Source organism: Onychomys torridus, chromosome 8 (assembly GCF_903995425.1).
Source record: "Onychomys torridus chromosome 8, mOncTor1.1, whole genome shotgun sequence".
In the NCBI taxonomy this organism is placed as follows: Eukaryota; Metazoa; Chordata; class Mammalia; order Rodentia; family Cricetidae; genus Onychomys; species Onychomys torridus.
Window position 1 is genome coordinate 86,303,558 of NC_050450.1, and position 14,107 is coordinate 86,317,664.

The window sequence follows — 14,107 nt, forward strand, 5'->3', positions numbered from 1 at the left end:
CTACATAGCAAGTTCTTGGACGACTGGGCTAGCTATACATTATCTCAAAGAGACAAATCACAAAACAAAGGCCCAGCACCCCAACTCTTGGGAAGGGAGGACAAGAGGATAAAGAGTTCAAGGTCTGGCTGGGATACATAAAACCCAGTCTCAAAAAACAAGAGGCCAGCCTGACCTACACAGCGAATTCCAAGCCAACAGGGCTGCCTAGTGACCCTTTTGAAAAAACAACAAAAACTTCAGAGGCATATTACTTTTTATCAAAGAAATTTATTTGTATGTAAAGAAACAGTTTTTCTTTTTTGTAATGTTTTAAAGGGGAGAAAATCCCACAGATTTTTTTCCAATTTCAAAAAATGAAAAAAAAAAAAAACAAAATATTTACATAACAGCCATACACACAGAAAATCAAATGAGAAATACTTTAAGACCCTTCCCACTGCTCCTGATGTACATTTTTAAACTCAAAATTTAAAGCTCAGCTCTATCATTGAGCATGTTTCCCAACCTAGTTTCTAAGATAATACTTCCTGTCCCTCCAAAAGTTAATTCCAAGTCAAATAACTGGGAGGCAGGGCTAAAGATGAAAATAAAATAGAAAATGAATTACCCAGGGATTGTGAATGCTTTCTATACTGACATCTGCTGTGACTCAACTGTGGATACTATGTGACTCACTGGCTCTTCTGAAAATTCATGATATTGCTGTTCTAGATTTTCGGACCATGGCCTGACAAAAATAAAATCCAATTCAAGAGTTTATCAACCTCAAGCTGGCTTTGGCAATTACATCAGGTCCCCCTTCCTCACCATGGAAACACTTGTTTTAAGATACACTGAATTTGAATCTGAAATATTCTTGTACATCAGAGCAGATTTTGTCCAAAGGCCCTTAACATGAAGCCAAAGACAGAAGAATCAGGTCAAACTGAAAACAAAGAACGTCCAGCAGCAGCAGCAAACAGGTGGAAGTTGACTTCATGTTCTTGCCGTCTTTTGAAACAGAATGAGCACTCCTGGATGGGAGGGGAGGTGTTCCAGGCTTGGTTTATTCTGCTTCTTCTCCTCCACCCTGTGGAGAAATGCAGTGCTCCCTGGTTCCCAGGCAGGGTGAAGCAGTTTAGCCCCGGCTCCCTGTTAAGCAAGTTCAGATGCTGGGCCATTGTGTGGGGTGTGCCCATCGACAATTCAGGGGCTTATCCTTCATCCAGATCCTAACTCGGGATTCTTTGATCTGGGATGAAGACAGAAAGAGAGAAAAAGCTTCCCAGTTTACTCATTTTGGTATTTGTTGGCGCTGCTTGGGGGGACTGAGCCCCTTATACTATGCAGTACATTTCCCCATGAGATCATCCCCACCCAGAACAAACTGAAACACCATATAACTTTAACTTTCCTGCAGAAACTAAGAGGGTAAGATTCAGAACCAGGTGGCAAACTTCTGAGAAATCCAACCTGGTTGTATATCTGAGACACTGCCACTGCATCAGCACCACAAGATAAAGCACTCCAGTGTCCCCTTGCCCATGTCCTTGTTAGTGTCACCCAAGACAGTGGACTCTGATAGGGTAACAGGTAACTTTTCTTGCTCCACTTTACAGTTTTGTTTCCTATTTATTGCCTTGGGACACAGAAACGACGGAGTTGTTGAGAACCGATGACCAGAAAAGGGAGAACACCAAAGGAAATGAGAAACAGTCAGGAAAGAAAGCCACAGTAGATTTCCCAAGTTTATGCTAACTCCAACCTGCAGAGAGTTGGATATAGAAATCGTCCGTATCTGATGAAGTCACTCCACTTGTAACATACACAAACATGAATCACCTGGCTTTGTTTTTTGTTGTTTTTTTGTTTTTGTTTTTGTTTTTTTGTAATCCGGAAGAGTTGTGCTGGGGACCATGCCCCATCCCGCTGACCCTGACCCTGAACGGAACCATCAGGAACGGCACAGTGCAGGCGGCAAAGTCAAAGTAAGGCCTCGGGTTTCTGTGAGGACCTCCAAATACTGAGAACTTCTGCTGCACTCAAAACGGTCTCCTGGATTCCTCTATTTATGAGAAGGGCTTCATTTGATGTCCCTCAGAATCCAGACTTAGACCTGTTTCTCCAAAAAGGTCCAATTGTATGCTACACGGTAGCAAGGTTTATCTTCATGCTCACTTAGCATTCCAGGCCCCTGTTACTTCAAGTGAGCTTGAAATTGTTTTAAGTGAACTATGGCTGCATTTTTTAAAACTGTTTATCCCGGGGAGCACACAGTAGAGTGACTTAAGTCTGAACTCCTCCTCCTTGTGATGAAGAGAAACAAAGAGTCCAGCTCTTAGGGATGGCATCAGCTCTCCTGCAAACAAAATGCTGGGATGTAGACTTTTGGCACATTGTGGAACTAGGAGAACTATTAATTCTGTAATGGTTTTCATACCATAGGGTATAGAATCTGAAAACATATTTATACCCCCCAAAGCCACCCTTCCTTTTTAAGGAAAAAAGATAAATCTTTTAACTGCATAGGGAGGTAACTCCTATTATTCCTATGATGTCTGAACCCTGTGAAAAACCTCCAAAGATAATAGTTTTGGTTTTTCTATTTAATTCAAAGACAGGCTCTGATCAGCCTGTGCGGGCTTTGATGCTGCAGCATTAACAAAAACTGCGAGTTCCCCACCACCAAACAAACGTTGCCCTTCCTGCCTATCACTGTGAACCATAACCTCCATAGATTGAAGAACAAACATTGCATAAAAACAAACATTAAGGATTAAAATATTACAAATAAATAGCTAAAATAATTTTCCCTCCCCCAATCACTCCTAAGAAACAGACACCAAACATTGCTTGCAGTGTCCAAAACTGCCAAAGTCCTTCCCTTGCCCATGCTTCCAATGGACAACTACCAAAGGTGAACAACCTTCATGCAAATGCATCAAGGAATGTATTGCTTTTTTCATTTTCTGCCCAGCCCTTCAAATACATGCACTAAAATGAGTTTAAAGCATGTCCTGAAAATGGAAAAAGGGAGAAAAAATATATATGAATATTTCCCACAACAGTTTTCCCACCCTTCCCTCTCTATAACCTTTCCCACCCCCTCCCTTTCTTAAGCAAGTATTTTTTAACATTTCTTTCTGGCAAAGAAATATGACTTGTTGAACAACCAACCCCATGGTCCCTTTAGCAGGGTTTAGATATACTTGTATAAATGTACCCAGCTTGGTGTAGAGGCCATGCCCATCAGCAATCTTACAGATCAGGCCTGTCTGACTCACCCCTTGTGTTGGTTTACATGTAAATGTATCATTAGTTTCTTCTCTGGACATATGTTTAGAAAATAAGGTTCTTAATTGCCAATCAGGGCCACATCCATAAGATCATCATCTTCCTCCCCAATCATAAAGTCAGGGCTAAGCCTTGAAGGCCTGTCTGCAGATAAGATTGGGTTATTTGTCATAGACAATGTCTGATCTGAAGAAATGGGTGACTTAGACCAATTCTCTGGCTTGATGTGAGATTTTTTCTTGTCTCTGTCTTTGTCTCTGTCTTTGTCTTTGACTTTCTTCTTTTCCTTTTTGTGCTTCTTGTGCTTCTCAGTGCTGTATTCTGGCAGTGGTCGGATACCGTCATCTGAGCTGGGGCTGTTCTGGTAAGATTTCTCTGCTAGAGAGGAACCTGACTCACTTTCACTGTCCACATTCTGGGGTGTATACGCTGGTGACTTACTATGGCTGGGAGAACCACGTTCATGCTTTGGAGTGGAACCACTGATCAATGGAGAACCATAGTTTTTTGAAGAGGCTATCTGTGGCCTGAGCCCTTCTCCACTACTTTCTCCTGGTTTCTGTAGAGTCACTTTGGCTTTAATGCTAGGGGAGCCTCCATCATGTTTGCTGATAATAATTTTTGCCACACCCGTGCTCCCCACATTTTTTGACTCTGAGGTCTTCTTAGAAGAATCCACTGAGCCTCCAGAAGTAGAGACCTTTGATTTGTCTTTATCGCTTCTCTCCCGCTTGCTCTGGAACTCCCCTCCTGACACGTTATGTTTGGAGGACATGGGATGGTTAGAAGAATTTGTGCTCACTCCCATCTGACTGTCCACTGGATCCTCACCCCCAGGCCCACTGGTAACAACCCCATGCTTCAGTTTGTCTATGACAGCTGTCAAAGAAGGCTTCTTATTCCTACTAGGAGATTTCCCTTTGGAACTTCCATGCTGATTCTGAGAGGATGACATGGAAGAACCACTTGAGGAAAATGAGGAGGAAGATGGTGTACAAGAATTAGATGCTGGGGGAGTTTTCTGAGACAATGAGCCCGAGGACCCTGACCCTGAAGATGACTTCATGCCAGAGCTTGAACTAGTTCCTGACGTATGAGAGCCACCAGAACCTGAACTGATAGGGGACTTGGCTTTAGAGGATGGGGGGGTCCCAGGAACAGGCTTCATTGGAGAGGCAAGCTTATCTGAGCCTCCAGGAGGCCTTGAGTGAGAAGGGGATATGTTTGGTTTACTTACAGAAGGATTCATAAGTGATGACGGCTTGCCTTGAGGTTTCATCTTAGCACTGCTGGACCCACTGCTCAGTCCATGTTTGGTAATGGGGGAGGAGCCTGGCTTTCCCCCAGTCTGAGATGGATTTTTGGACTGGCTGGATCCAGAGGACCCTTGGTTAGAATACATACTGCCACTCAGCTTGGAACTTGATGAGCCTTCCGATTTACTGCTTTTCATCTTGCCTGAGGTGGAAGCAGAGGAGGAGGAGGAGGAGGAGGAGTGGCTGTGGTGGCCTTTGCTGCCAGAGGAGGACACAGAACCACTGCTGGCATACTGACTGTGAGAGGAGGGCTTCCCCACCATCACTGTTCCCTTGGGAATCTGAATAGTGATTTTGGGAATGGGTGGGGTAGCAACCCCTGGGGGAGTCTGAGACCTTCCTGAACTGCCTGGAGATTTGGACCCGCCTGTACTGGTAGGTGGGGTGAAAGGTCTATTAGAACTGTGAGATGGAGACTTCCCCTCAGGATCTGCCTTTTTCCGCTTTGGAGGCTTATCTTTGCTCTTCCCGTCATTGGAAGGAGTTCGGCTGCGCTTGCCTGGTTTGCTGTCTAACCCAGGGCCTGACCCACTGCTAGCACCAGTACCGTTACCTTCCTTTACCCTCTTCTGAGCTTTGTCTTTCCCCAATTCTCCGGTGGCCATTAAAGGACTCTGACTACCACTGTGGTGCTCCATAAGGTCTGCAGGACCCAAAGCCTTACCAGCTACTGATATAATACTGAAGTCAACTGTGTCAGCTTGGCTACTGCTCTTAAATTTTGTCTCCCCATTATCACCTCCAAGCATTGGCATCCCCAAAGTATTTAGAGCCTGAGATGCAAATCCTTTGAAATCATCATTATCCCCACTTTGACTACTTTCATCAAAATATTCTTCTCCAAAACCACTTTGGCTTTGGCTGTTCAATAAATCAGGATTGAAATCTACTCCATCAGGGAAAAAATGATTGGTAGGAGAATCACTACTGGGGCTTCCAGCAGCATCAGCAATAAGGTCAGCTGGATCAGTGTATGGATTTTCATTATTATTAGTTTGAAAGACATCAGAGTCAAAGAGGGCACTCTGAGAATGCCCAGAGCTTGAAGAATCTCGAACAGGGGTGCCAATGGGTGGGCAATCATCACTAGTGCTGGGAAGCTTTGATGCTTCTTCTGCAATGTCTGAAAGGATATCAGTTACATCTGGGCCAATGCTGTCTGAACTGGATAGTCGAACCATCCTTTGAATACTAGGTTGGGGGTGAGGTACTGGTTGTGGGTAAGTTGTTGGGGGAGTACTACACTGGCTTGGAGCTGGAGTGATATGAGGTGTATCCAGCGCATCAGCTGTCATGCTGACATCAAACATAGGGTTCTGTGAGTCGACATCCATTGAGAAGAGCTCTCTCTGAAAATCATCTTCAGTCTGGTGCTTGGATTTGTCAGGTGGTACTCTTGATGACTTCTTCTTCTTGGTCTTGTTGCTCCCCGAGCATATTTCCATCCGGGGTGATCCGGAAGAGGAGTTCTGCCTTTCTAAAGGGCTGCTTCCATAAAGGGTTGAGAAATCCTGGGCAGGGTTATCTTTAAGAAGGTTCATGAGCATCGGGTGGTTCTTGGTGTTGCCGGCCATCGAAGAGACAGGTGGCGGCGTGTGATGAGGAGGGGTCGGACTCGAGCCAATGGTAGACCCCCCGTTCCCTGTGATTTGCAACAAACTGGTAAGAATTGGGTTCTGAGACACCTTGCTGAAGTCCTCCCCATGGCCCACCGACTCATGCCGATCTCTGATGCTCATGCTCATGTTAAACAAGGTGGTAATGGGACCCCCCGGAAAGGTGTTGGTTGGTGTGGTGGTACCACTCATTGGGTTGTTGCCTGTGGCCATGCCATACCCTGGGCTGCTAGCCGGGGGCAGGTTCTTTTTCACCATGTCTTCGACTGTCTCTGCAATGAGGGACAGTGCTGGGGTGTCAGCCTGTATGGTTTCAGCCTTCCTCCGGATAGCCCTCATCGTCACAGGGATGGACATACATCTGTAAGATAGGAGGGGGGGAAAGTAAGCACTGCATTCATTAGCTAATGAATAAAACCTAACATTTATTTGGAACAAAGGGCTCTACTTTTGCCTGAGATTTGGATAAGCCTCACAAGTTTGTAGTTAGCAATTTTCAGATAAAGTAATCTGTAAGACAAGAGTAATTTTATCAAATTACAAAGATTTGGGTATACTGATTCTAAAAAGAATTGTGATCCAACACTTATGGAACATACACTAAAACCAAACCAGATTCCAAAACCAGTTTACACTGAAATAAAGAAAGTAGTCCTCAGGAATGGGTGGGGCAAGAACTGTGACTTCAAAGCCTGTCTAAACTACAACAACCAGACCCTGTCTCAAAATGAAAACTAAGAGACACAAGGGAAGGAATTATGATGATAATGGAATTCCCTAATAAAATACCTTCCTTGTGGGGGCTTCACGTGGTCACAGGTGATAAATATGAAACCACTAAAGAAGCCATTGCAATACCAAAAATACTTGTTAAAAGTACTATTGCTGGTAATGCAGTACTGCTTAGCTTAAAGCAAAAAACTTCTAACTTCCAGGTAAATTTAGACTATAAACACCCTTTGGAAAACATTTTGCCTTAGGATGTAAATTAGCAAATTTTGTCCTAAGCTGAACAATCATATTTTGGGCATTGTAAACTGTAAGTGTTCTGTCTTAAAGACTGATATTTTTGCTTGAAAGCAAAAACTTAATGGGACTCTATTACAATGTCCTTTTGCGGCTTGGGGGCATGGCTCAACTGCTAGAGTGCTTGCCTTCCCGGAATTCAACCCTGGGCTTCCTCCCCAGCACCAGGTAAAGCAGGTGGGGAGGCTAAAAACCTCAATGAAAGCACTCAGGAAGTAGAGGCAGAAGGATAGGGAGTTCAAGGTCATCCTTTGTTTCATTATCAAGGACAGCTTGGAAGACTGAGGCCCTGTCTCAAAACTTAAATGAACGTCTATTTTTAAATAGAATGTGAGCCCACTACTTTAGAAAGAAATACTTCAAAATTACACAATAATGTTTCCAGAAAGCTGACTGGTTTAAATATTAACTTCCCACACATTGCCATTTAACATGGTCTATCCCTTAAAATGTGAAAAAAGAGGTAAGTTAAAGGCTAGGCATGGTGACGCCTGCCCTCGACACTCACAAGGCAAAGGGAGGCCATTCTCTGAACTCAAGGCCCACCTTTCCTAAATAGCAAGCTCTATGTCAGCAATAATGAGAATCTGTCTTTAAAAAAAGAAAAAGAAAAGAAAAGCTGGGTGATGTTGGCACACACCTTTAATCCCAGCACTCGGAGGCAGAGCCAGTGGATCTCTGTGAGTTCGAGGCCAGCTTAGGCTACAAAGTGAGAACCAGGACAGGCACCAAAACTACACAGAGAAACCCTGTCTCAAAAACAACAACAACAAAACAAAAAAAACAAAAAAAAAAAAAAAAAAAGAAGAAGAAAGGAAGAAAAGGTGCATCTTTTTCCAGTTCTCTCTCACCTGAAAAGTATCTTAATAACAAGGCTTGAAAATTACCAGCTTTACCCCTATTGTTTTCATAGTGATATTTAAGTAACAAAATTCACATTTTCTTTTAATCCAAAGCATAGTGAATTCAAATAAATGGCAATGACTCTCTTTTAATTCATGTAAAAAATAAAAGCATACAGCATGATGATGCACATCTTTAATCCCAGCACTCTGGAAACAGAGGCCGGAGGATCTCTGAGTTCCAGGCCAGCCTAGTCTACAGAGTGAATTCCAGAACAGTCAGGGCTACATAGGGAAACCCAAACCCTGTCTTGAACCACATACATACATACATACATACATACATACATACATACATACATACATACATACAAGCACACTTTGTACAAGTCTTAGTGGAATTCTTATGGAGAAAGTGTCACTACTACCTTTGAACAACTTTGGCAATGAAGTCATCTGTACAGATGAGTGCATCTGACAGCCCCTTGTAGAGTTTACAGCTCACATGTGTTGAGTCCTGCACATCCATTACCACTGAAAGACAAAATGTGCAGACAGATACTTGTGATACATTCAGCTACTCACCTTGTAAGAAAAGACACTTTAATCCCAGCACTAGGGAGGCAGAGCCAGATGGATCTCTGTGAGTTGGAGGCTGACACAGAAAAACCTTGTCTCCGAAAAACCACAAAGATACATCCCAAGAAAGATGTTTCCACCCAAACAACTCACCACACACAAGGGAGTCATTCACAGGGTGCTGAAAAGATACACTGAAGCGAGACTCTGAGAGTGGACACACTTCAAACTGGAGGAGCCCAGGAGAGTCTAAAAAACAAGGAAAAAGAGTATAACCATACTTAAGACATGAGACAAACAAGTAATTGTCTTTATATAGACAGTGAAATAGCCAGTTGACCACAAGGCTCACATGGTACACATACATACAAGACAAGCAAAACATTCATGCATATAAAATAAATATAAAAATACAAAAATAATTTAGTAAACATACTGTCTTGTTTCATTTTGTAATGTATGACATGGTCTTGTTGCGTAGCCCAAACTACTCTTGACCCATAACCCTCCTGCCTTAGCTGCTCTAGTACTGACTTTAAATGTATTTGCCGTCATGCCCAGCTCTCAGTATCTCCAGTCTATCTGACAAGCCACCTAGTCCTATTACCATAACACCCACTGTTTTTGAGACAGGGTTTCACCATGCAGCCCAAGAACTCTCTATGAAGAGATCCACCTGCCTTTGCCTCCTAGTGTTGAGGATTACAATCTGCACCACCATAGCCAGAATAAAACCTCCTTTCTATCAATTTATCTGTCAACTATGCAGCATATAATCTGGTAAGGATCATAATCTAAAATGATATATTTAGTTGGGTATGGTAGCATACAGTTTTAATTTCAGCACTTGGAGGCAGAGTAGGTAGAGATCTCTGTGAGGTTGAGACCAGTCTAGTCTACATACCAAGTTACGGGCCAGCCAGAAAAACAGTGATACCCTATGTCAAACTAATGAGACACACACACACATACACACACTTACACCAGATACGTATGTAAGCCTTCATTACAAATTCGTTTTAGTTATTGTTTTTAGACTTTTTTTTTTTCCAGAGCTAACAAATTGAATCTATGGCCTCACCACTGGTAGACAAGAACTGTACCTAAAAGCCACAACTTACTTTAGCTTGGTTCTTTTTTTTGGGGTTTCAGAGATTCACTTGCCTCTGCCTCTTAGCCAGGCAATCTGGTTCTTCAGCCAAACACTCTAGTGGCCTAGGCCGAAATACTCAGACATACACATACTTTTTTTTTTTTTCTTCCTAATTCGCATTTTTACATGGGAATGGTAATACACACCCATAATCCCAGCACTTCAGACTCGGAGACAGAAGAGTCAGGAATTTAAGAGTAGCTTCCACTGCATACTTAGTTCAATCTTGTCTGGTGTAACCTGAGACCCTATCTCAAAACAAAATTTCTGAAGTAGTTCTCTAGATTTACAGGCCATGTTTCTTGTTGCCTACAACTTCCACTGATACATATCTAATACTAGGTAACTATCACTAGAATGATATTTGACCAAGGTAAACATTAACTGATTAACTAGAATACCAAAATTGGCATCAAAGCTTCAAGCAGTCAACTGTGTTAGAAAAAAGCCTTTTAGAATCCAGAAAGAAAAAGGACAGGTCATAGATATTAGCTTTTTAAAGTCTTATAGCTAGATACTCCAAAGAACAGGGTGGGATGCTATGCTAAGGACTAGATCTAGCACTCAGAACAACAACATAACCTTTAGTTCGGACAAACTATCTAACAAAGTGCACCAAGACAGCAAAGTAAAGACACAAGGCCTAGTTTGTGTTACTATTTAGAAAAAGTGGACAGGAAGTATGGTACAGACCTTAATCTTAACATAGGAGGTTGAAGCAGGAGGATCATTTCAATTCCAAGGCTAGCCTAGGGAACACAGTAAGTTCAAGGCCAGCCTGGACTACATCTCAAAAATACAGCAAAAGAATACAGAAAATGTTAAGTCTCTCATACTCACACTCTCGCCTTTTATTATAAATACCAAGTATAACAAATTAATCCCATCAAAATAATTTGTAGTGATTAAATTCCCAATTGTTTATATTGACATTCATTTTGGGGGGTCAGGGAGGAGAGATGAGGCAGGCTTCTCTGTGTAGCCCTGGCTGTTCCAGAAATCCCTTTGTAGACCAGGCTGGTCTCAAACTCAGAGATCCACCTGCCTCTGTCTCCTGAGTGCTGGGATTAAAGTCATGCACCACCACACCAGCCACATTGACATTGATGGGGTGTGGAAATCAAACCATCTGTAGTCTTTAAAGTTCTATGGATATTTTAAAGAGCTACCAAATTCAAGAGCCATTGGAGAAGTCAGCACCACTCTCCCTAAATATATCAAAAGGAAGGAGAGTACCTTCTTTTAAAACAGTTCTTTTGACACAGCTTCCAATTAGGGTGTTATAAGCCACTTGGTGTCTGATCATATTCAAGATAAGAGGAACTCGGCCAGGATGCTGAAACATGATTTTGCTAACCAGTGTTCCCTGCAGGCTTTGGCCATCTGGAAGAGGAGCATCCTTATTGAGAAAATAGCAGTGCTGCTGACCTGGAAGTGCCTAGGCAAAAAGAAGACGGTAAGTCAATGGTATTTACTTACTCACTGTACCTAATCACAAACTATCCTGAAAGCAGCAGGAGGAATACCAAGGGGGCAGGGAAAGGGCACACCAAAAGCATGGGAAGTATAAACTTCACATATACATACAGACCTCTTTTAATAACTGATATTATGAATAGCAACTAGTTATTTGTTTAGCTAAAAGATATGTCTATTAATGAATGTATTATTAAACATTGAGGAGGATTGCTAACACAAAAATCACCTTCGATTTTGCATTAGCAATTCCTAAAGACTGAGGTGGTACACCTCTTTAATCCCAGAGCCAGGAGGATCTCTATGAGTTCGAGGCCAGCCTGGTCTACAGAGCAAGACCCAGGACAGGCACCAAAACTACCAGAGAAACGGTCTCAAAAAACCAAAAAAGAATTACAAAACTGTATTGTTAATAAAACAACCTATATAATTATAATGTAGCTAGAATTGGGGAGCTTCTATGTTGTATAAACTAAACTCTCAACATTCCTATGAATTCAAACCCAGATGAGGTTTTGGGGCCTTTCATAATTTATACATGTCAGCATCTTGTTCTCCATTCACACTTAAAGATCTTTCTTATTCTAAATCCATAGCACTTAAATGGGCCACGGCTGAAGAGATGGTTCATCAGTTAAGAGCACTGGCTGCTCTTCCAGAGAATTGGGATTGGGGTTCAGTTCCCAGCACCCATCCACATGGTAGCTCACAACAGTCCAACTCCAAATCCAGGGGAATCTGACACCCTCTTCTGGCCTTTGTGGATGTAGAAATGTAGCATACTTATATACATGTAGGCAAAACAGTCATAGACATAAAAATGGTAAATTAAGAGGAAAATGTTTTTCTTCCTTTTTGAGATAGGATCTCACTGTCTCACACTTGGTCCAAGAATTTTTTTTTTTTTTTTTTTTTTTTGGTTTTTCAAGACAGGGTTTCTCTGTGTAGTTTTGCAACTTTCCTAGAACTCGCTTTGTAGCCCAGGCTGGCCTCGAACTCAGAGATCCTCCTGCCTCTGCCTCCCGAGTGCTGGGATTAAAAGCGTGCGCCACCACCGCCTGGCGAAATTAATTATTTTGTTTCCTTTTTGAGACATGGTTCTCTTCTGGGTCCTGGCTGTCCTGGAACTAGTTTTGTAGAACTAGGCTGACCTCAAACTCACAGAGATCTGCCTGCCTCTGCCTTCCAAATGCTGTGATATTAAAGGTGTGTGCCACCATGCCCTCAAGAAACAAGTCTTAACATCTTTAACCTTCTAAAAGCTCAAGGTAGCACTATAAGATTTTCAATTCTGATAAATCTTTTCTTTTCTTTTCTTTTTTTTGAGAAAAAGTCTTGCTACATAGCTCAAGTAGTCCTCTGAGTCAAGGCAATCCTTACGCCTCTGCCTCCCAAAAGCCCTGGCTTTCCTTGTTGTAGATAGTTCTCAGTGTGCCTCTAGTCATGGCAGTCTAGAGGACTGGCTTAAGATCATCCTCTGCTAAGTTCAATGCCAGCCTGGGTTACATGAGAACCTGTCTAGAAAAAAAGGGGTAATAGCCATTGGCTGCTCTTCCAGAGGACCCAGGTTTAGTTCACAGCACCTACATGGGAGCTCACATTGCCTGTACATACATGAAGGCAAAACGCCAATACACACAGAGGGAGAGAGAGACAACACATGGTTGTTTCTTTAACTCAAAAGCTCATTCCCTTTTGCTTTAGTAAGTTTCAGATGACTTTTTTTGCCCCTATCAGACAGATATCAGACCTCACTAAAGTTACAAAGAACCAACAATGTTCCAGACCCCCAGGGCCTACTTACAGCATAAAACCGCATGTTGTGATTCAAGGGCAGGGGATCTGGATCCTTTGACAGCTCAAACTGAGTGATGAGCTCATAGAGTGGAATGTAAGTCGGCGGAGTCTCAAACAATGGGATTCCTGGAAATACAAGGACTGATTATAATGATCACACATTAAAATCACATTAGTGACAACTCCATTTTCCTTATATGATTTTCCTATTTGTTCGCCTATATATTAAAAAGTACTACAAGCATTACTAACACCTACCGTCTGTACTCATCACTAGTCTTTGAGGCCTGGAGGACTGCAAGCCGTTTAAGAAAATCTCCAGCCCCCCTCACACTCACAGCAGGTGGGTATCTTCACAGGTAAACCTGCCTCTATTACAGTGCGGCAAACACTTTTTAAAAAGAGCTTACCTGTGCAGTTCTGCAGTTTCTGAACAAACGCTTTAGATACTGGGATTGGCTGGGGAAATTTCAAGAAGAAACAGGCAGGAAGATCAACACTGTTGGCACTAGTGACTGAGGAGAAAGAAGGGGTCCTTCAAAAAAAAAAGAAGAGAGGGAAATTTTCCATTTTGAAAAATCTGAACACTTTTTCTTAGACATGTATATATTACACAGGCCCATAACATCTATCAAAAGCTCACTTTTCTACTTTCCTTCCCATAATTTCAAAATAAATTATCTTGTTAAGTAGGAAGTAGTTAATAAAACATTTATGATGGGGCTCAGGGTCTAGCTCAGGGTGATGGTATGTGTTTCTCATTTGCAGCTCTGGGTTCAACCCCAGTACCAAAACCAGAAACAAAATATGATTAATTTATTCAGGACAAAGAATACAGTATATAGGAAATGTTGACATAGCTAGTGGAAAAGAACACTATCTGGTTCAATTCCCAGCACCCACATGAGAACTTCGACCATCTATAACTCCAGCCCCAGGGGATCTGATGTCCTCTTCTAGCCTTTAAGTGCACCAAGGCACACAGATGGTGTGCAGACACACATGCAGGCAAAACACATACATAAA

At 42.3% G+C, this 14,107-nt stretch overlaps 1 protein-coding gene across 3 annotated transcripts in view; it reads right to left on the reverse strand.

Moving 5' to 3' along the window:
- Window positions 1–253: 253 nt before the first annotated feature.
- The window catches only part of Med1 (mediator complex subunit 1), a 42,345-nt gene continuing 28,491 nt past the window's right edge, over window positions 254–14,107 (reverse strand). The window contains exons 12-18 of one of the 3 annotated variants that reach the window (XM_036195764.1): window positions 13,492–13,616; window positions 13,089–13,207; window positions 11,045–11,246; window positions 8,809–8,904; window positions 8,505–8,610; window positions 6,429–6,569; window positions 254–1,234 (exon numbers count right to left, since the gene is read on the reverse strand). In XM_036195764.1, the coding sequence (XP_036051657.1) occupies window positions 1,204–1,234; window positions 6,429–6,569; window positions 8,505–8,610; window positions 8,809–8,904; window positions 11,045–11,246; window positions 13,089–13,207; window positions 13,492–13,616 (820 nt within the window). In that variant the 3' untranslated portion in view covers window positions 254–1,203. Of the gene's footprint in view, window positions 1,235–2,273; window positions 6,570–8,504; window positions 8,611–8,808; window positions 8,905–11,044; window positions 11,247–13,088; window positions 13,208–13,491; window positions 13,617–14,107 lie in introns of those variants that run through there. The other 2 variants (XM_036195763.1, XM_036195762.1) reach the window with 2 other exon arrangements.